The sequence below is a fragment of the Ilyonectria robusta genome, assembly GCF_021365365.1.
Source record: "Ilyonectria robusta strain PMI_751 chromosome Unknown BGZ61scaffold_21, whole genome shotgun sequence".
Taxonomy (NCBI): domain Eukaryota; kingdom Fungi; phylum Ascomycota; class Sordariomycetes; order Hypocreales; family Nectriaceae; genus Ilyonectria; species Ilyonectria robusta.
In genome coordinates, this window is record NW_025764455.1 from 536,175 (window position 1) to 555,802 (window position 19,628).

At 56.2% G+C, this 19,628-nt stretch overlaps 7 protein-coding genes across 7 annotated transcripts; 3 read left to right on the top strand and 4 right to left on the bottom strand.

Moving 5' to 3' along the window:
- Positions 1 to 185: 185 nt before the first annotated feature.
- On the top strand, positions 186 to 914 carry BGZ61DRAFT_536681 (LITAF-like zinc ribbon domain-containing protein; the record flags this gene model as incomplete). Its single annotated transcript, XM_046254436.1, has 4 exons — positions 186 to 198; positions 278 to 599; positions 701 to 794; positions 846 to 914. 4 exons carry the CDS (start codon positions 186 to 188, stop codon positions 912 to 914), a joined length of 498 nt encoding a protein of 165 aa, XP_046099676.1.
- Positions 915 to 1,463: 549 nt separating this feature from the next.
- BGZ61DRAFT_536682 (uncharacterized protein) lies at positions 1,464 to 3,189 on the bottom strand (the record flags this gene model as incomplete). Its single annotated transcript, XM_046254437.1, has 3 exons — positions 1,464 to 2,677; positions 2,725 to 3,045; positions 3,105 to 3,189. The coding sequence occupies 3 exons, from the start codon at positions 3,187 to 3,189 to the stop codon at positions 1,464 to 1,466; spliced, it is 1,620 nt and encodes a 539-aa protein (XP_046099677.1).
- A 434-nt stretch (positions 3,190 to 3,623) lies between these two features.
- On the top strand, positions 3,624 to 4,364 carry BGZ61DRAFT_536683 (VPS4-associated protein 1; the record flags this gene model as incomplete). The annotated part of the gene is made up of 4 exons (XM_046254438.1): positions 3,624 to 3,740; positions 3,806 to 4,066; positions 4,144 to 4,202; positions 4,247 to 4,364. 4 exons carry the CDS (start codon positions 3,624 to 3,626, stop codon positions 4,362 to 4,364), a joined length of 555 nt encoding a protein of 184 aa, XP_046099678.1.
- Positions 4,365 to 5,906: 1,542 nt separating this feature from the next.
- On the bottom strand, positions 5,907 to 7,017 carry BGZ61DRAFT_482363 (uncharacterized protein; the record flags this gene model as incomplete). Its single annotated transcript, XM_046249390.1, has 3 exons — positions 5,907 to 6,193; positions 6,348 to 6,748; positions 6,929 to 7,017. 3 exons carry the CDS (start codon positions 7,015 to 7,017, stop codon positions 5,907 to 5,909), a joined length of 777 nt encoding a protein of 258 aa, XP_046099679.1.
- Positions 7,018 to 9,654: 2,637 nt separating this feature from the next.
- On the top strand, positions 9,655 to 10,663 carry BGZ61DRAFT_103522 (uncharacterized protein). Its single transcript, XM_046236855.1, has one exon. It carries the CDS (start codon positions 9,935 to 9,937, stop codon positions 10,586 to 10,588), a length of 654 nt encoding a protein of 217 aa, XP_046099680.1. The 5' UTR covers positions 9,655 to 9,934; the 3' UTR covers positions 10,589 to 10,663.
- Positions 10,664 to 10,739: 76 nt separating this feature from the next.
- On the bottom strand, positions 10,740 to 12,818 carry BGZ61DRAFT_536684 (protein-tyrosine phosphatase-like protein; the record flags this gene model as incomplete). Its single annotated transcript, XM_046254439.1, has 3 exons — positions 10,740 to 11,877; positions 11,969 to 12,149; positions 12,794 to 12,818. 3 exons carry the CDS (start codon positions 12,816 to 12,818, stop codon positions 10,740 to 10,742), a joined length of 1,344 nt encoding a protein of 447 aa, XP_046099681.1.
- A 2,262-nt stretch (positions 12,819 to 15,080) lies between these two features.
- On the bottom strand, positions 15,081 to 17,132 carry BGZ61DRAFT_361918 (uncharacterized protein; the record flags this gene model as incomplete). Its single annotated transcript, XM_046241311.1, has 3 exons — positions 15,081 to 15,531; positions 15,691 to 16,662; positions 16,762 to 17,132. The coding sequence occupies 3 exons, from the start codon at positions 17,130 to 17,132 to the stop codon at positions 15,081 to 15,083; spliced, it is 1,794 nt and encodes a 597-aa protein (XP_046099682.1).
- Between the last annotated feature and the right edge of the window lie 2,496 nt (positions 17,133 to 19,628).

The window sequence follows — 19,628 nt, forward strand, 5'->3', positions numbered from 1 at the left end:
GCGCCTGCCAAGTCCCCCGGGAGCAAGGGAATTAGATTCACTATATACTCTCTCCTTACTCTACTCACAAAGTTCTTTCTAACATTGTATTACTCTGCTTGTCCCTATTCTGTTCACATCTTCGTCCTCATCCTTCGGCTACCATCACCGCCCACTTCTGATATTCAACTTCCACACCAGCAACCATGGAGAAGCCGAGTATGTCCGCATGAACCCACGCATTCAAGAACCCGTGCCTCGTTTCCTGTGTCCGTCCAGCACTAACTCATGCCTCCAGCGCCACCCAAGGACATGGGAACCACCCAACCTGTGGAGTTGGACACCATCGACACCCAACCACCTCCCGCGTACGAGCCCAGCACTTCATCCGCCGCCAAGGGACCTCCCGGAAGCTTTTCACCCGTTCTTCAACCTCCCCTCGAGCAGCCTCCTCACGCCGGCATCGCGCCCCTGGGAGATGTGGCAGGCCATGTGCCGCAGAACGACCTGGCCTGCGTGCCTCTCGAGACGCTGCAGGTCCGGAGCGCGCCTGTCCACTGTCCGAACTGTGGAAGGAATACCCATACGATTGCGACAGCAGAGGCCGGAAGGTTTTTACAGTATGTCCCTTAGAGCCCACAGTTGATCACAGATTGGATCCAGGATCCAGGATCCAGGATCCAGCGGAAGGATTGATGATTTGAATGCTAACCATCAATAGTGGTGTTGCTGCCTTTGTATGTATCGTCAGCTGCTTGGGATGTATCCCATACCTCATCACCTCTCTCAAAGACGTCCACCACAAGTGCGGAAATGTACGTGACCTAAGCTGCCTTTCGTCCAACATGCTTGCTGACAGTTTTCAGTGCGGAATTTCCCTCGCAAGGTTCCACCACAACGGTCGCACCGAAGTCCTCGCATTCATTAATAAGTAATCCACTTGCCGTTTCCTGCTGAGTGCTGCGTTTGAGCATCGTGTTTATGAGTGAGCGGATGTTAAGGAGGCTGATTTTCGGGTCGATATTATTGTATCGTTGGTCATGGGTTGAGATACTTGGTCTGGGTTGCGCTGATATTTTTCTTTTGTTACTGTCTTCTCCTTCATTCTTTGGATAAAGATTTGAACTCGAAGGCGGATCCTTCACTTGATGGACACATAGCCAGCGAGGGTTAGTCAAGGCCGGCGTGGAAGACACTGGGAGGCGTTCCTACTTTACAGAACCATTTCAAGGATATCTTGATTAAAACAACATCCAGTTTGTGACGTATGATCCGGGGACACTACCGTCAACATGTGATCAAATACGCAACATGGCTCTAGAATTCCCATTTTGTCTCGGCGGTCTGATATATTTCCCGCCAAATCCCATCCTTGACGCCAGAACATATATATGTATGTTATCCTTTAGACACAGGGATCAAGTTCCTCTCTCCCATCTGGTTAGAACTTAGATCTATCATGTCGTACAGGGACAGTGCCCTGATCACCCAACAACGTCAAACGTTTCGTCCACATCCATGTCATCATCATTTCGTCGGGAACCACCAATCGTCGCCCAGCCCGATTTGACAGGTACAGTCGTAGCCTTCACGGGTGCGGCTTTCACAGGAGCCGCCTTGACTGGAGCCGCCTTGACTGGAGCCGTCTTGACGGGAGCGGCTTTGACAGGTGTAGCCTTAGCAGGCTTGGTCGCCCTGGCACGTCTCGCAGGCTTGGCAGGTTGGACGGGCTCCTCCTCAACAGGCTCCTCCTCGGCCTCCTCTTCTCCTTCTCCCTCGGCTTCCTCACCATCATCTTCGCCTTCATCATCCTCATCATCTTCGTCATCGGAGTCGTCATCATCATCGGACTCTCCAGACCCCTCACTTTCTCCCTCACTCCCAGGATCGTAGTCTTCTTCATCTTCATCCTCTTCATCATCCAACTGCTGCTCAAGCTCGAGATGTGCCTTCTGCAGTTCGCTCATCCCACCCTGTCCTTCAGCACCATCTGCCGCGGCTGCGTCTCCGTTTTCCGCCGCGTCACCACCCTTCTTTGGTCCTTTATTCTCTGCCAATTCCAACTTAGCCTTTCTCTGCTCAGCCATGCTGCGGTCTTGCAGCTTGTTGCGCCTGATGTACTCATCAATGCCGCCGTAGTCTTCCTGATCCAGCATGGAGAACTCGAGCTCTTCGGTTGCGTCTCCTTCACTGGCAAAGACCTCTACGGCAATGTTGAAAGTCCGCTGCAAGATGCTTGTGTAACTTGTCGCAGCAATACGGTTCAGGGGGATGAACATCAGCGGTTTCTTGAAACCCCATAGAATTCCGTTTTCGAGAAAGAAGAGATAGCCATCCTTGGAACCTCTGAATGCCTTGACATGGACTGCCTTCTCATTTGGCCTGTGTGGTTGCTTCACCATGCTTTGGAACTTGTTGGGATTGGCAGAGACGATTTCCACATCGTTTCCTGCAGGCCTTAGATGCCTGTTCAGGGCCCAGTGGAAGAGGGACTTGTATGTGTCGGAGACAGCAGAGGCCGTTCCAGCTTCTGGGCCACCCACCGTACCTTGCTTCGGGGCAGTCGAGGGGACAGTAAAAACGAGTGGCTCCTCGCTGGGCGGGTTCGTCTTGGATGGGAGGCACGTGCCTCGAGGGAACACGATGTAGTTGTGCTGCACCTGGGTCTTCTCGGGGACGGGAAGATAGAAGATGTATTCTGCTTCGTTAGCATCGGGATGGAGTCAAGTGCCGTGGTATGCGTACCAATGTCCTTCCAAGCATGTGTTATGGCCGGAATTGGTGCCGTGGTCCCTGGCGCCCGAGCATAGAAGTGGTTTGCAGTGAAGCAGAGCTCAAACTTTTTTCGCTGGGGGACGGAGACGGAAATTTCCTTGATCTCAAGGAGGACAGCCTCGTCTGCTGCATTGGTGATTGTGTCGGCACTGGTGTGTGTACCGTTCGCGCTGCCGTTGGCCTGGTCTACATCCACACGTCGTTTCTTGTGCGCTGGCTCGCCATTTCCTTGGATCGTATCGTACACGTGGGTGGCAATCTGGTTGAAGAGGGCGACTCGGCTGGGGGAATCTGTCATGAAAAATCAGTCTCGCACGGTCAGAGCTGCTGCATCAGGGGTATTTGTTTACCTGCAGCCTTCTGGATGCCTTCAAGAATGTCTGGGCGGGTCTGGAAGACGAAGCCGAGCTTCTGGTTATCGAGCTTGGCGCCCATGATGGATCCAATTCCAGGCCGTGGCAGGTGGACGGCGTGGTGGAAATTGGAAATGTTGTTGTGTGTGAAAGATGTTTCTTTGTTGTTGGTGATGGACACTGGGTAGGTGCGGCATCGTCATTGTCAATTTCGTACTGGACGCGATAAGATAGGCCGGCATTAGCGCCCGGGCGTATTAGTCATTCGTCTCATGGCGCTTGTGCTAGGTAGTTAAGCGCTATAGTTTGGTGGTCTCGAGCCCTGGGAATGGGGCTTTTAGGGGACTACTGGTCCCACTACCGCTACGTACCACCTGACGTCAGTAGCTGCCCCGCGATATTCGGCGATGCATCGCCACGACATCGCCAAAATATCTGGACATTGCCTGCGACGAAGCAAAGGTGACACCGATACGCGATAACCCTGGGCTTCACCAGACGTTCGGCCAGAGAACCATGTCAGCTCCGTTCCCCAACATCTACCACCATCGGAGGGTTGCCGAGACGGCATCCAAGGCTTGCGATGTGTGCTACAAGCCAAGCGCCTCGGTGTTGATCACGCCCGATAACAAGGTGTGCACGAAGACTCTAAGATGCAGGGTAAGCAGAACAAGCGTAGACTGACTCAACTATAATAGGACTTCTTCTACGTATGTCCCGCCCACCTGAAGGACCACTACTTCTGCACGCCCAAGGTCGACCAAGATGCCCTGAAGGCCAAACGAGAGAAGGAGGTCGAGGAGGAAAAGGAGCGTCTCAAGAAGGAGTATGAAGAGAAGCAAAGAAAAAAGAAGGAGAAAGACAGCAAGAAAGATAAGGAAAAGGACGGTGACAAAGACAAAGATAAGGATAAAGATGACAAGAAAGATGACGACAAGAAAGATGATACAAAGGAAAAGGTGAGCTCAGGATCAATTCCCGATGCAGACTAACCACCACCATGTCTTTTTTCACTGCCCATGCTAATACTTACCAGGAAAAGGAAGAAAAGGAGGCAATCCCCGAGCCGGAACCTCGAGTGTTTGAGTTGAAGAGGTACGTCAGCTCACTCCATCCATGGATTGTATTAACAGATGTAGTTCATTCTATCAGCAACGGTTGACGAAGAAACGACAAGCCGACGCAGCGAAACGCGACAGAGAGCGGATGTCTAAGCCTGGCTACTTCCCGTCTGTTCCCAGAGATGATCCCAGCTGATCGGTGTCTGCAAGCAGACTGTATGTATCGTGAAGCACACTGCCGAATCCAAATCTATCCATCCTAATGAGCGAGGAATTTACCTATTCTTATAAAACTCCGATCTTGGTGACTCCCATTCTCCTGGAAAACTGACGGTGGTCTGTTAAGATAATAACGACTGGTCTTGTGGCTGCAAGACATCCGGATTTGTTGTATTGAGCCAACGCCACCTAACGAGCCCCCGGCTTGAGCAAGATCAAAGACGGCGAATAGACACCAAGTAAAGATATCAATTTACCACGGAACTCGCTGTGGTCATGCGATTATTGGAGATTCTAAGAACTATCACTTCGCTATCTAGGCGGTCCCTTGTGGAATGAAGACACGTTCAGATCTCATCAACTCAATTCCTCGCAACTCAACATTAACATTTGCAGTCGAGCTCGTTCATATAAAATTTCGACAGAGGGCATTGAATTGGGATGAAGCCATCGACAGCTCTCACTCGCACCCATATGTCTTCTCAACGCAAAATCAAGCTCCCGCAGTTGCATTGGCATACCCGATTCACACCGATCCTTTTGTGAAGTCACTTGCGAATCCCGATCTGCGCTTCACAAAGACCTTGTCAGAATTCTTCTTCTCCTGTATCAGCCAGCCTCTGGTAAGTGGATGACTATTCATGATACACCAAGTACTCCAGTCCGGCGTCGACTTGGGTGGAGTGGTGGTCATCTTATATACCTCAAGTTGAAAGTCAACAGTACACAGTACACAACTCCAAATAAGTAATGATCTACCTTATGTCGCATATACCGCGTTTTTTTGTGCTTCTCACAGTTATCGACGACCTTGGTTATTAGATAGAAACTCGGACGGGTTGCAAAGAGATGCTCAAGGCACACGTTCGTTGCACATTGACGTCTATTTCTTTTACACGCTGGACATTCTGGTGCCATGTAGCCCAGTTGTGTGCGATTACTGAGTGGTATTACTCCCACGTTGCTTGATCTGTGTAGGAACACTGCAAAGGTCTATCCGATGACGTTGAAAGCAGCTAAACAACCCCAAAACAGTTCGAGATTCTACACCGACCTTTCGCTCAACTGTCTATATCAGAGGGCATATTAGTCCGTCCGTGCACGACAAAAGACCCGAGTTGAAGACTAAGTCCTTCCTCGCCGATCCTACGTCATACCCTTGCATGTATGGATCTGCTTCATGGGCTTCGATTCTGCAGGCACTCCCTCCACGAGTTATGGGGAACCAGTGACATCCTCGCTGCAAATCTCCGAGCTCAATTGCAGGATTGGCGAGAACCGTGACCCCTGGGACAGTCAGATAATAGTGGCTCGGACTTGGGATGAAGTAAGTTATTCCTGATGCGGAAGCTCGCGGTGGTGTCTCGGACTTGATTCCATTGAGATTGAGATACAGTATAACGTTATCCGACCATCCCTGCTCAACCGAAGCTCTATTAACGTGAATTCTATTGGCCTTTGTACGAAGCCTTCCTCTGCCGGCTAGAAGGATTGAGGTACCTAACAAGGCTGAGACCCTTCAGCCCTGTGGTTGCCTTCCTTCAATCTGGGGTGGCTGGGTATTAAGGCCGGGACTAACTGGGCCAGGATTCATGGCTCGTTTCAATCCAAGTAAACGGTCCAGTTGGAAGGCCCTCTCCGGCGAGATGGAGCCTCTCTGGCGCAGTTTCGGATACCCACTCCGAATGAGTGTCCGGCGCGATGTTGCCTTGGAGGGTGAAACTGGGCGCAGTTCCTGGTACAGGGCTTGGATAGTGAGCCTGGTGTGCCAACCCAACTGATTTGCCCTATTGCCAATAACCCCTCCTGCGACTCCATCGCCGCTGTCTTCGACCCGCCGTGGATTCGAATGCCGAGATTTGACGGGTCAGATCGTCTGGTCTCCGCAACAGGCAGGTTTTGAGGCTGCCATCGGCCGACCATTGCGAGACCGTATGGGTTCTAGCGCTTACATGCTCACCAAGACTCTCCCCGCCATGATGGACCACCTTGGTAAGCACCGCGAGTTTCTCTGCAAAAGAGTGGATGGCTCGCACCTCGAAATAGGAACTCGCCTTGCTGTGAGCCTGGGACGCAATGGGTCCTAACGGGTCCGGTTCGGCGGGTGGTGTTTGGCTGTTGGCGATACTTACACCAGGGAGCATCCAGTTATCTTGGCGGCAGGGTTGACGGCACTTTCCGACTACAAGCAGCATCGAATACGCCCAAATCTCGGCCTGGCCAATGCGGTTCGACACAGGCTCCCGGGGCCCTTGTCTAGGAACAGCGGTGTCGTTAACCAACTGCCTGCTTGAGGCGGCGGCTTGCCTCGGTGGCCGTGGGCACATACACATACAAACTAGCACGGAGTAGGGTTGTGGGCTGTAGCCTGTAAGTAGCCTGTAGCCTGTGGCGCTCAACTAACCTCAACCAGGATGTGACAGGTGAGCTCAGACAACTCGCTATGGCGACCCGTGGCGCTGACGTATCGTCGTGGTGTCAGCATTCCACCGGGCTCTGAAGAGGAGGAGTGCGAGGAGAGGAGGGGAGAGACGTAATCACCACCATGAACCACGACCAGCTGCAATTATGCAGCCCGTGAGAGCTTTGATCTGGGCTTGGAGGGCAGGGAGGGAGGGCTTCGGCGACATATCGAACGACTAGTCCCGAGCACATGCGGAATCGGGAGATCCCACCCCCTCCTCCGTTGGTTGAGATGATGACTGCAGAGTGCAGAGTGCAGACGGGCCTGAAGTGGCATGCATGCATGCCTGCATCCTACTTATCCTGTTAGCGGCACGGAATCAACCCTGAGCATCTCGGTCCTTCACCAACTCGTCATGAGAGGACCCGCGGAACCACGCTGCCATCACCCCACACCTCCGAACCCGAAGTCGGTTGAGCTCCTTCAGCAACGGGGCGCCATGTCCTGCCATGACTTCTTGCCCGGCCGACGCCTCGTCTCGCCCAGCAGGCCGCGAATACATCTGACATGGCGCATGAGCGCCGCCGCATGTGACCCCCCTTCGAAGCATGTTTCTGCTCTGACGATAGCGCCGAGAATGACTGATCCCTCCCGAGGGAACTTGGGAATAGCTCCAACTACCGACAGTTTGGATCTGCCGCGGCTGGCTGTCAACTGCGGATGCGACTCTGCGCTGTCAGCCTGGATTCTGATGCAAGGTGGACGCTCCCCGGCGCTAATATGAATGAGCCCGGCGAGGCGAATGGCTTAAAGCCGTGCTTGATGCATCTGGATGACGAATCTGCCACAAAATATCTCATGCTGCCGACAGGGCGGGCTGGTATACCGACTACACCCAACAGCATCGCCGAGGCTCTTCGACTCCGCCGTCTAGAACGGGTGGAAACAGCCCCGAGGTGTTCGTCCTCTTCCCCTCAGCCGGACACACCAGGCCGTCCCCGCTAGCCTCATCACGAAAAGAAATCCACAAGGCGTCCGGGCTAGGAGTTCGCCCTCGTCGTGGCTAGGCTGGAGGAAGCCCGGAAGGAGGTGGCCGGTGGGTTGGGGTTGCAATGATGCACACCCACGCCGCACGACCTGGACGCTCAAGCTTGATTTCCTCACATATCTGCCCGCCTGTGATCGGCACTGATGGCGTGCTTCCAACGAGGACGGTGTCTCGAGGGGCGTGTGCGAAGAGAGTACTTGGGGCTTGTCAGACCAGAGGTACTTGTTGGACTTTTGGCTCTTTGTACCCTCCCTAGTCTACCCCTGGGTGCGCCTCTCCGAGCCAGGACCCACGGTTCGAGCCATGCAGGCCGGCTTCTTCCCTCTCCCTGTTGACTTCAGCCTTGCGAACGATGGAACGCTCTCGTCCCGTGCCCCGGGCCGTCTCTGAAAACGTCACCCGCCCGATCGTCCCCGAGAGGCCGGCGCCTACCAGGGGCTCTCCGGGACTTTCGGGCTCGGAGCGGGTCTCCCACTCCCCCCCGTGGATGACCATCGTCGTCCTGATATCCCGCCCTCGTCGACCAAAACAACATGATCCCGCTTACCAGGGGCCTGCTCAATGCAGCCCGTGACGCTGGATACACGCCGACGCGGGACTCCCCTGAACAGGCAACCTCTGCGCTACGAGAAGGCCGGCTTCCCGCGCGGTCTCGGCGAGGATGATGGCTGCCTGAAAAACAACATCCGCCTGTACGCCAAGCTCAGAATGGCAAAGGACGACGCGGTCAGATGGGCACCCCCCGAGCTGCCGATGAAGCAACTGCATGATGTGAATACTCGGACGACACAACAACAAACGCCAAGCCGACGACGACGGACAAGGGGGGGGCAGGGGACGAGCTTCTAGAGACGGTAGATCTTGAGGAACAGCTCGATTCGGGGAACGTGGCGTCCCTGAAGGGCTCCACCGCGTGATGCTCGCGTATGCCAATTGTGCTCCGAAAGGGGTATCAAGACTCGAGCGTCGGGCATCTGGGACCCCCTTCATGCCCGTGGACGGGCACGTCACCCCAGGAAATCGCCGCCATGGGCTACGTCACTGCTCAGAGCTACCCCTCTCGATGGGAACCACGCGGGAGTCGTCTCAGACCAAACCGCTGAGTCACGGATCTGGCCTGGGATGGTGGTCATGGTGAGTTGAAGGCCATTTGATAGGCTCAGGGGGGACGAGTGGTGAGACATCACGACCTGTCACCACAGCGTCATCGTTCTGAAGGAACCAATCTAACATTAGAAACCAAACCCATTGGATTACAAAGACGGCGAATCCATATATATCCTGTTTGTCTATCGATCCAGAGCTCGGCGAGGCGACGGTCTTACACCCACTGAATGCCGTCTCTCAGCATGAAACCGAGGTTTTTTTTGTCTGACAAGCATCAATTGCGCGGAGCTTATTCCCCAACCTCTCCAAGGCGTCCCTGGAAACCCCCTCGAGGTCGCACAACCCGGGAACCCCGATGAGACGGATGACGAGAGTCCTATTTGCTGACGATGACTGGCGGGCTCGGATTCGCTGACGCCTCGAAACATGGCTGCGTGCGGCCCCGCGACTCAAGTCCGGGCAGCAAGCCATAAGCGGCGGGTTACTCGCTTAGTATTACTACGACGGGGCATTTCTTGTGCACGTTGAGTCCTAGTTTTATTGTCTTGCTGCGGGAGTCTATGGATCTTCGGGGTTTGGTCATATGGCCATGGGCGAGATAGAGGCTCTTGAAACTAGCCTCGCCCTAACGGAGCCATGTCAGACAGCGACTTTTATGTAAATATTCAGTCTCGAACGGGAAAACCACCGTCTACCGTTCTTCTCTCTCCTAACCATCTCAGGAAAACGGTGGAGGCGGGATCTTTCCGCCGGGGGTGCCAACAGCCGGAGACAATTGTCTCGTTCGCTCTCGCTGTTGGGCTCCTGTGATCGGATATATCGTGGCCCGATCGGCCAGAGAGGGATAACAGGCCGCAATCGGCAAGGTGGAAGCAAGTAGGAAGTAGAAAAAATATTGGTAGTGTCACCGCCTGTGACTCCCGGGGAGGTAAAGATGCAGAGCTAGTCCAAAGGAGGGTGTGTGAAGCGCTCCCAAGGGTCGCGATGGATGGGATGGTGTGGAACAACGATGGGGCATGCGGTCAGGGATTGCGCTTTCTTCTGTGGACATGGTCAGTTGGTTGTGGGTTGCTGGATGCGTCGTCAAGGCTCGAATAAGATGCTGAGCAGAAACCGTCTCAATAGTCCGAGCCTAGTGCTGAGCATGCTGAGGGGCGCTGAATGGGCTCTGGAAAACGTCCGGGGTCTTTGTTTCTCATGGCTTCTCTTGACAATCGACGCATGGCGAATACACCCCTCCCCCACGAGAAACTCCCATGCCCGTACCAGGAACCATCCGATCGTCCCGTCGCCGTCTGACGATCTTTCGGTCGCCCCCATTCACAAGCCCCTCTCTCCGTCTTCAGCGGCCGCCATGGTGACCCATGCGCGGGTGTCTCAACAACACCCCGTAAGCCCTAACGGCTTCCCGCGTAGAATCACCCCCCTCCCCCCTTGTCCCCCAGTCATTTCCTCTGTTGCGCTCTCACTCGAGGTTCCGCTTCTGACATGGCGTGGGGCCCGAAGGCACCGGTGCGTCAATAGGGAAGTCTCCGGTGAAGGTAGGCCCCGTTGTTGGCGGAGAAGTTTGGCAACACCTCCCGCCTTGAGATGCCTTTGGCCAAGGCCAACTTCGGGGTTTTGGTGGGGTTCCGGGGAGTAGTAACAGGGGAATCGGGGACTCGGGGGCCTGGTCGCCGGAGTCCTAGTCGACGGCGACTCGGCGGCTCGGCGGCTCGGCGACTAATGTCTTTGAACGCCGGTTGCCCGGACGGGCAGATTGTTGCGCGTCTGGTTCCCCGTCCGCCTGGACGTTACAGGTTACCGCCGCGGGGTTTGGCGCCGGGCGGCATTCGGATGCCCGTGGCCTGGCCGGCGGCTGTGCCCGGGGCCCTCTTGACGACATCGTCAACTCTGGCGCGCTGGAGGGAGAAGGCCGGTATGACCCAGCCGCCACAGGAGCACCTGAAGCCCTTCCAGTCGTAGCGGCCTACACCGGCGCCGCACTTGGCATTGGGGCAGAGCAGCCGGCCGTTGAGCTCGCCCTTTTCAAGGATACTTCGCATCCAGCTCAGGGGTTCGATAAAGAAGTGCTGACACTGGGCGGTGGAGTGTGCATCCGAGGACTGATGGTCCACGATGAACGGCGCCGTAGCCAGGGTGCGACGACACATCTTGCACCGCAGGCTGAGCCCAGACTCATCGTGGGGCTGAGCCTCCTCGTCCTCGAACCGCAGCCTCGTGGGAGCCTGGCCCACGGCCAAGTTCTCCTCGACCTCGCGCATGTACGCCCAGCGCTGGTACACATGATGGGTCTCGACGTCGTCGGGGCAGCCCATCTCCCACCAGAGCGCCAGCTGGTCCATGAAGCCGGGGTTGGGCTCCGCCATGGGCCGCGTCCGGCGGACGTATGTCAGCGCGGCGTGCACAGCCTCGGCGGCTGTTTCCTTCCGCGACCGCCTCTTCGTTGACGATGACTGTGGGTGCGCATGGGTTGGATCGGAGATGACAGTCGGGACGATGTTAGGATCGAATCGGTTAGGATATCGCCAAAGCAAATAGGCAATAATGGTCGAGACCGATCTCGACTTCCCGGCGGCGCAGTGGACAAAGACGCCGGGGCGCTTGCCATGGCCCCCAATGCTGAGGTCCTCGACGCCCTTGCCCACATCTGCGTCAGCATCGTGAGCGTCTGCCGAATTCGTGCTGGGCCCCAAGCCATGTCCTCTCAAACCCTTATCGATGAACTTGACAGCACCAGGGAGCTCCACCAGTATGTTTGCGTCATCAACGTCGTCAATGTCGATGACGAGATGGCGAAACTGCTTTCCGTACTCGGACCACGGCTCATCCTTGAAGTTCTTCAGACCAGAAGGATCAAAGCCCACCACGGACAGCACGTGAGTGATGCCGCGGTCAGTCAGGGTATCAGAGCGGCGCAACGCCCAGAGCCTGTATGAGGGCGTCAGCATGAGTACAGTCCGCCAGGGCTCAAGTCTCCAGCCGGCTTATGCGCCCCTGGCCCAGGGAGAAGTGTACTTACCCGCCAACAAAAAGCTCATCCTGGCCCTCGATCCGGCTGAACGCCATCTCAACGATGCTCTGCTTGAGAAGCTCTAGCTCTCCGGCCTGGAACTGATGCCCGAACTCCTCCCACTGCTGCAGACGCGTGCTTGGTTCCGGCTCCGCTGCCTGCTGGCTGGCGCTATCCGCCCGGCGATCGCCTGGTTGGGAAATTGTATGATCCAGCTTGAGGGTTAGCACAAGCACCGCCTAGTTGCGGACGGCTCCTCGGTATGCCTTGACGAAATGTCGATGGGTTTGGTGTACTGTGAGGCAGACGGCAAGGCGTTCCCGTTTCGCGACTGGGCCAAGTAGTGTGAGAGATGCGACTAGTTTGAGAAATCCTCGCAATGACCCGAACTGTTCCTCCCTGTATTCATCTATGTCGACGTTTGTATATGTCCCATCTGGTCTGGGAGTTGTTCACAAGTTCCTCATGACTCCTCGCCGGCCGTGCCATCGATTTTTCTTCCCTTGCCCCTCCTTGAAGTTGCGCCACACGCGGCCTACCCCGCCATGGCCGTTGTTGCCTGTGACATGCATTCACCAGCCACAGCACAGGGCCATGTTCAAACCCCCACCAGCCACAACAACCCTGTCTCAGGCAGAGCCAAAACGGCGCTAAACCCCAGGGCCTCGTGCGCTCTCTGGCCGGTACGCAGCTAGCTGGACTGGGCATGGACTTCGCAAGCATGTCTCATGCTGTTCACTGGTATCAGCCTCACCGCGTGGCCCCGTAGGGCTAAGTACAGGTGCATCGCGTAATTAGTAGTGGCCGGCCATTGCCCTCTTCGGCACTTCGTACATCCTCCCTCGAGCGATGAGGACATGGCGCATTAGAAACAAAACAGGCCCCACGTGACTGGGTCTTGAATCCTTCGCTCCGTCTCTGCCGGGAGCTTTTCGAACCCAGGACGCCGGCTCGCTCTCGCTCCTTCGCTTGCAAAAACCCCAGAAGCTTACATTGTAGAACCCCAAATCCCAGCGGATTTCTCGCCCTAAACTCAAATCCGTCCGTCGCCAAGCCCGCCCTCATCTCGGGGTCCCTTGGGCCTTGGGGGCGTCAGCACCTACCATAGTCAGAGCTACTGACTAAACATTTGACATGCTCGGCTTCAGCCCCTTCCGCCAAGGCCTTGCTCGGGCGGAAATCCAAAACCAACCTAACCTTAAAAACTCAACTAAAAAGAAAAGAATAAGACAAAAAAAAAAGGGCGCGTTGCGGCCTTGGCTCCGCTTCCCCAGGGACGGCATACGATACCGTCCCGCTGCCCCATTCCCTCCCTACCTTACCTAGGTGCCTTAGTCAGTCTGATGCTCTTCTTCCCTCCACCTCCACCTTCACCCCATCAGCTGAGCTGATCTTGTATGTACGGCACAGGAGTGGGCAGAACTAGCGAAACCCGTAGCCTTTTAGCTGTTAGCTGGTGCACACAGAGTCAGTAGTCTGCGAGCTGAAAAGAAAAAGACACACCACTCCGCGCACCCACCCCGTTCAACACGGATTTCCCAAACGAGAAGCTCGCATCATCTCTCCGCCCTTGGCCATTCCGCGCCCCGTCCATTGTCTCTTTCGTGACCTCTGGTTTGTCGCGGCCGCGCGAATGGCGTTCTCTAGCTTTGGGGAGCTACCCAAGGCCAAGTCCGTCTAACAATCAGGTGGGCGTCAGCTGTCGCGGCGTCATGTCATGTCACATCCAATCACTAGCCCGCTTCTCGTGTCATCCTTTCACACTTGCTTCACAGCTCGTTCACACTTGTGATTCAAATCGTCTTTGGGCTATTCGATCTTTGTTTGTATTGAATCAATTCTGCTTTCCCATCCGTGACCATGCTACCGTATTCCGTATCCTTTTTGCCGTTCCCCATGACATGAAAGGGCTCCGCAGCTTCAAGCCTGGGCCCTGGTACATATGTAAAAATGTTTTCCTCCCATCATCCCAGCCTCGCCGTCTTGCGGGGTATATATAATTACAAAAAACCAAACAATAAAATAGATGGTCCGGGTCAAATAGACTCGGCATATGGCATTTCGTGGGCAGGGCCGACTTCCTTCCATCTTCCCTCCTCCTTCGTATTGTGTGAGCATCATAATCGTGCAGGTCTCCAAACGCCATGCCTGAACAGGGGTCTTCAGCCCAGTAAGAAAGTAGCGCCGCCACAAATGCATGGTCAAAGGCCAGTGTTTTGCCCGTCGGGTGCAATCACCACCCATCCGCAGTAGTTCCCCTCAGATTTTCGTTTCCATGTCGCCTATGCGAACCGCCACTGTCAGACCGGGCAAACGTTGATGTCGTCAAGCCCACAGCCACGGCTTCTCCCGTAATCAATAATCGCTTCGTCTGGAATGTTGCAAATCCACTTGCTCGGATCCGAGTGGAGTCGTTGCTAGCCGTGTCGCCTGGTGGAGTCTCTACCGCCACCGCAGGCATCGTCACCCGTGCTCCAACAGGCACTGCCGGATGGCACCATTCAGCCCTCCCAACTGCAGCACAGAGGTTGGGCACGGAGAACAAAAACATGTGCGCCGTCGTAGCGCATTTAGGGCGCGCCTCGGGGGCCGCGGGAAGCCCCGATCCGAATGCGGGAGATCAGCGCACATATCTCAGGCGCACTGTGATTTGCTTTGGTGTCGACGCATCTGCAGGCTGCGGCACGCTCCTCAGTCGAAACAGACTTTTCACGCCTTGCCCGTGTCCATCGATGCAACACCCTGCAGGCATTACTGTGCCGCTTGTATGAGTGGTAGGGCGCTTGATTTTTCTTGTTAGGTCCTGCTTTCGACCTGTTGGTGACCACGCGTCCTCCCCGGTCGCAAACGCATCGTCGTCGGGCTATCAAGTTGTCGGGTTCCAGCAAATCGTCCATGGATAAGAGTCGCCGTAATTGGGCCAACTGGGGCAGGCCGGCTCCTTGCTGACTGCTCGTTTAGTACCCCGCCTGGTTCAACCTTGTCCTCCACTGAATCTCCAGTCCCCGACACCCCTCCCCTGTACGAAGCGTTACTCAGCGGGTAAAGGATTGGGGCTTGAAACGTCCATGTGCGGCACTCGAGCTGTTGAACCCCGGGTCACCGTTGATCATCTGATCCTTCACCTGGGCGTCGGGTCCTCCTCCAACATGCACGCATTCTCAAGCATGTTGGTCCATTTTCCGCTGGTACCTGCGTGGCTGTGCTTCAGATGCTGTCTGAAGTGGTCCGCTCGATAGAATTTCTTGGACGAGTTGCATTCCCTGAACTTGTGCGTCTCTTGCAGATGTCGAATGCGATCGTCCCAATCCTGTTCCGTTGCATGCCGCGGCGTATTTGTTCCAGGGACGCGTCCTGATCGGGGGAATTCGTCACCGCAGTAGCCACATGCATCGGCCTCTCCGGGCCTGTTGGTTGATTCGTGGAATGCGCGATCGTATCCAGAGAGGGCCGAGCAGGACCAAGAATGGCGGCGGACGTGAAGCGAATTTTGGTGTCGCTCGGCCTCATTCTTGTTCTTGAAACGGTTTCCACAGAAGGAGCAATTGTATTGCTTTTCCGCTTCATGAGCACTGCATTTTTGGTTAGCCCCATGTTTTGCTTCTCTCGTAGCAAATATCAATGCGTTTCATCCAAGTCGAGCAAATAGAACAGGCGGGTCGGGAGCGCCCGTGGTGAGGTGCGGTGGAGCAAGAGTGGAGGAATTTAGCGCCGGGAAGTCAAACACTTACTTGAGCTCTTCAGCCGTCTCAAATCGCTTTGGCTTCTTCGGGCAGCAGTCGCACATGAAAAATTCTTGAAGCTTGGGGCCTCCTGACTTCTGTACTTCGCCAATCTTTCGAGAGCTGGCGCTTGAGACAGTCCTTGCGTGCATCGCGCTCCGGCCGGAGATGGAGTTCCTCGGGCTGGGGTTAAGGGACATGGGCGTGGTGTAAGGGGAGTTGCAAGACGTGGGGGAGATGCCACCAGGCGATAGACCAGGCGAACGTCGACCAAAAGAGTTAGCAGTGGTGATAGTTGTGGGGACCGACATGGTCGACATGTATGAATTGGATCGCGATGTGGATGGTACGGATGGGATGGTTGTGCCCTGTGGGATAGTGGTAAGCCGGGGCTGTGGTGACCCGCGCGACCTGCGGGCGAGTTCCATCTGGGCGGCTGAAATGTGCTCGTCGGGTGGGCTGGCTGCCCTCCGCTTCTGGCCACCAGCTAGGTACGCATCGTCAATGTGCAGCCTCTTGAGAGACGTCTCTTCAATCTCCATGTCTTCGGCCCCATTGAAGTCATAACTGCCTTGGGTCGATGTGGCATCGTCGCTGTTGTTCCTCCTGGTGCGAGTTCGTGGGGAACGGTCGATATCTGAGCCGTCGTTGGGAGAGCGGTCTCCGTAGTGGAAGGGAGCACTGCGGGGGGAAATGGCCGAGTGCAGCGGCGTCTCGGTGAACCGGGCTGGTGAGCCCAGGATGTTGCGGGTGTGGATGGGAAGCTGGACGGGGACGCTCAGGGCGGGAGGGAACCGGCTCTCAGCTGTGGGTCTTCGAGGTAGCAGCTCGTTTACAGAGGCACTGAGGAGGGATCGGGGTGGTGACTTGTCCAGCATGCGTACAGGGTCGAGCTTCTTCTTCATGCTGTCAACGGCGGGTGATTGGAACTGGAAGTGGTTGTGGTGTAGGCCAAACTCTGACCGTAGTGATTCGCGAGACCTGTGGAAGCCAACATTGTTAGCCGACTTGGTCCAGCTCAGCTGGCCCGGGCTAGCTTGCGGCCGTGGAGCAGTGACGGGAGAGCACGGAGACTCATACCTGTCTGTAGAATAACTTGAGTAACCCTCGTCCCGGTCGCCATTGAAGCTGCCCATGTCCCTTCGTAGGTAGCTGGGTCGTTCCTCTGCAAAAGATGAGGCCATGCTGCCGTAGCCGCTGGCAAAGGATGCCGTATTGGGTCCGAAGTCTCGCTTGCCTCGCATGTCTGGAGGAAGGTTCGCGGGCTCAGTGCCAGGGAGGTATCGGGGGGGAGGCAAAGGGGGAGGAACGTTGTTTTGAGTCTCGTCGATGCCGGGGATTGACATGGCCAGGCTGCTGCTGCCAAAGGGTCTATCGTGATGGCTGGCATGATTTCGAAAGCCGTCGGCCCCGGGGACTCTAATACTTGGGAGGGAGGGATACGCCGACATGGTGGATTACTTTGCTGTGTTCGAGCAAGCTGAGATGGGCCACGAGGCGAGACAACGGGAGCTGAACAAAAACCAGGATGACGACTGTCGGAGCCAACACCGTCATAGAAGAGGTGGCCGGCAGACACGAGCCTAAATTTTGCTGGGTCCTGCTTGGCTCGTTTGGGAGTCCCCTATTGCCTTGTGGCTCGGCCGGCGCTGTGTCGGAGCCAGGGTGAGACGTAGTCTGTGGGTGGCGATGGCTTCGGAGTATCCGTCTGGCCCGCGGGTGCAGGTCTGCAAGGTGCAGTGCGGTAGCCGGCTGGGGCCGCCAATGCCGGAGTAGCGGTTTGGTAGGGCGAATAGCAGGGCGTGCTGGGGGATGCTCGCACGGTGGTTCAGACAGGGAGACGGAGCCGCAATGTGAAGGGCATGCGCAGAGGGATGAGGAGGAAAAACGGAGTATAACAGAAGAGGAGGATGGAGAAGGGGGAGGTGGCGAGAGGTAGGGTTTTGAAGGTGCACGAAGTACAGCGTTGTGTTGACGTTGTCGCTTCTTGCACTTTTTTAATCGTCTGTGTCTGTGTGTCTGTGCTGCCGGGGGGCGGCTGCATAGAAGATGGGCACCCCTCGCTCGCTGAGATACTGGTACAAGCCTTCCCTTTTCCTCACCACTTGGGGTGACGACAGCGAAAGCGGCGGGGGGAGTGAGTGAGTGAGTGAGTGAGTGAGCGAGTGGGATTTAGATCGGCCACCACTTTGGGGACTCTGAGTCTGACGCACGCACCACAAAAGAGGAGTGTCGGGGGTTTCTGGGCGTTTGATTTCGAGATGACGGAAAGGATGTGAGGGGGAGGTGAACGACGGAGAGGATGGAAGGCGAAGCGAAGGGGAGGGGGGTGTGGCCTCTGAGGTACTACCGGGGGGCGTCTTTTTGATTTTTGATTTTTGATTTTTTTTTTGGCTTTGGTTTTGGACGTTGCGTTTGCCCGTTAGGTTCTGTTCCGCCGTTGGACGAATGTGTACATCCGTATGGTTCCGTTTCTGCCTCGATCTTTGTTTGCGGGCACTTGGGTGGACGACAGGAGGTGGCAGCAGATCAGGATGGGCGCATGAGGATTTGGAGGGAGACGATGGGTGTATGTACTGCCATAGATGCTCCAGTGCTCACAACATGGATGTACGTACGTCTTTGCGTACCAACCGTTAATTAACACTGACCTCCGCTGCCCCCAGTCCCGTAGTCCCGTTCTCCGTCGAGACATTCTCAGTCCCCTGTTGGTTTAGTTTGGGGGGGGGGGTGGGAGTGTCTTGACGTAGCGACGATTTGACGGTGGGAGGGCGGAAGCAAGGTGTGCGGGTATGGGTATGAATGAAGGTGGGCCGTGCTAGTCCCTGCCGCCCGCCCCGCCTCTGGGGGGACCTGGGAGAGCCCTGGGAGAAGTTGGGAGAGCCCTCCAAGGCGAGAGGCGAGAGGCTACAGGGCTGGGTGGGCGCCTGGAGGTTGCGCATCCGTGTGGCGGACCGGGGGCGTGCGAGTGGCTCGCAAAGGATAGGCCGCCAAAAGGGCAGCCAAGGACGGACAAGACCTGACAAGGACAGACAAGGGCGGACAAGGCCCTGTTCGACGGCGCCGCGGGAGGGGGTGTAGGGCGTGAGGGCGTGGAGGCGGTAACACGCCCCTTTGGCCTTTGGTCTTTGGTGCGTGGGCGGAGGATACTCAGGCTTGGCGCCCTCGCAAGTACCTCATCTCCTTGCCTGCTTCGTGCTCAACGGGCACTCCTCTCCCTCCTCCCACTCCCACTCCCACTCCCCCCTCGTCACCTCACCCACACGCGCATCCTCAGTCCTCAGTCCTCACTCATCATCCATCATCATCCTCACTCAGACTTCGCCCGGAGGCTCGCCAACTCTGCCTGGCCGCCGGACGCTCACCGGGAATCGGGGCGCATCAAAGCGCCGAGCAAGTAGTAAGTAGACAACCTCGCACCGCACCGCACCGCACCGCATCGGATCGCATCGCACCGTTACGCACCGAAAACGAGTTCCATGCATTGCGCATTGCACCACCCACCACTCCCACCACCACTACCACCACCATCTGCTTCGCCCTGTTGGACCCTCGCTCTCGGCTTGCCTTTGCGGCCTTGTTGGGCCGTCGACATTTGACAAGCCCTATCCATCCTATCCAACCTATCCAGTCCCTCCCGTCCCCTCCGTGCTCATGTCTCCCATCCACATCCCCCAATTCACCCCAGACCTTGCCATGGAAGTCAAAAAATGCTGCAAAAGAACTCGACGCTTCCCTGCTTCATCAAGGTAGCTCAACGGGCGTTAATTGCCGTTGCCGTTGCGGCCATGCATGCTTCCACCCTTGATTCCATTCTACGTATACTTTCATCCTTCCATCGTATCCTATCCCTTCATCGCCCCGGCCCCGTCTCGCTCGTATGGCCTCTCTCCCGCCGCCCGCCTCCATCCTTCGTCCCCATCCCCGGCCCTATTCTTGACGAACTA

Excerpts from the sequence above, each read along its gene's own strand:
- BGZ61DRAFT_103522 (XM_046236855.1), top strand. The coding sequence starts at position 9,935 with ATGGGATGGTGTGGAACAACGATGGGGCATGCGGTCAGGGATTGCGCT.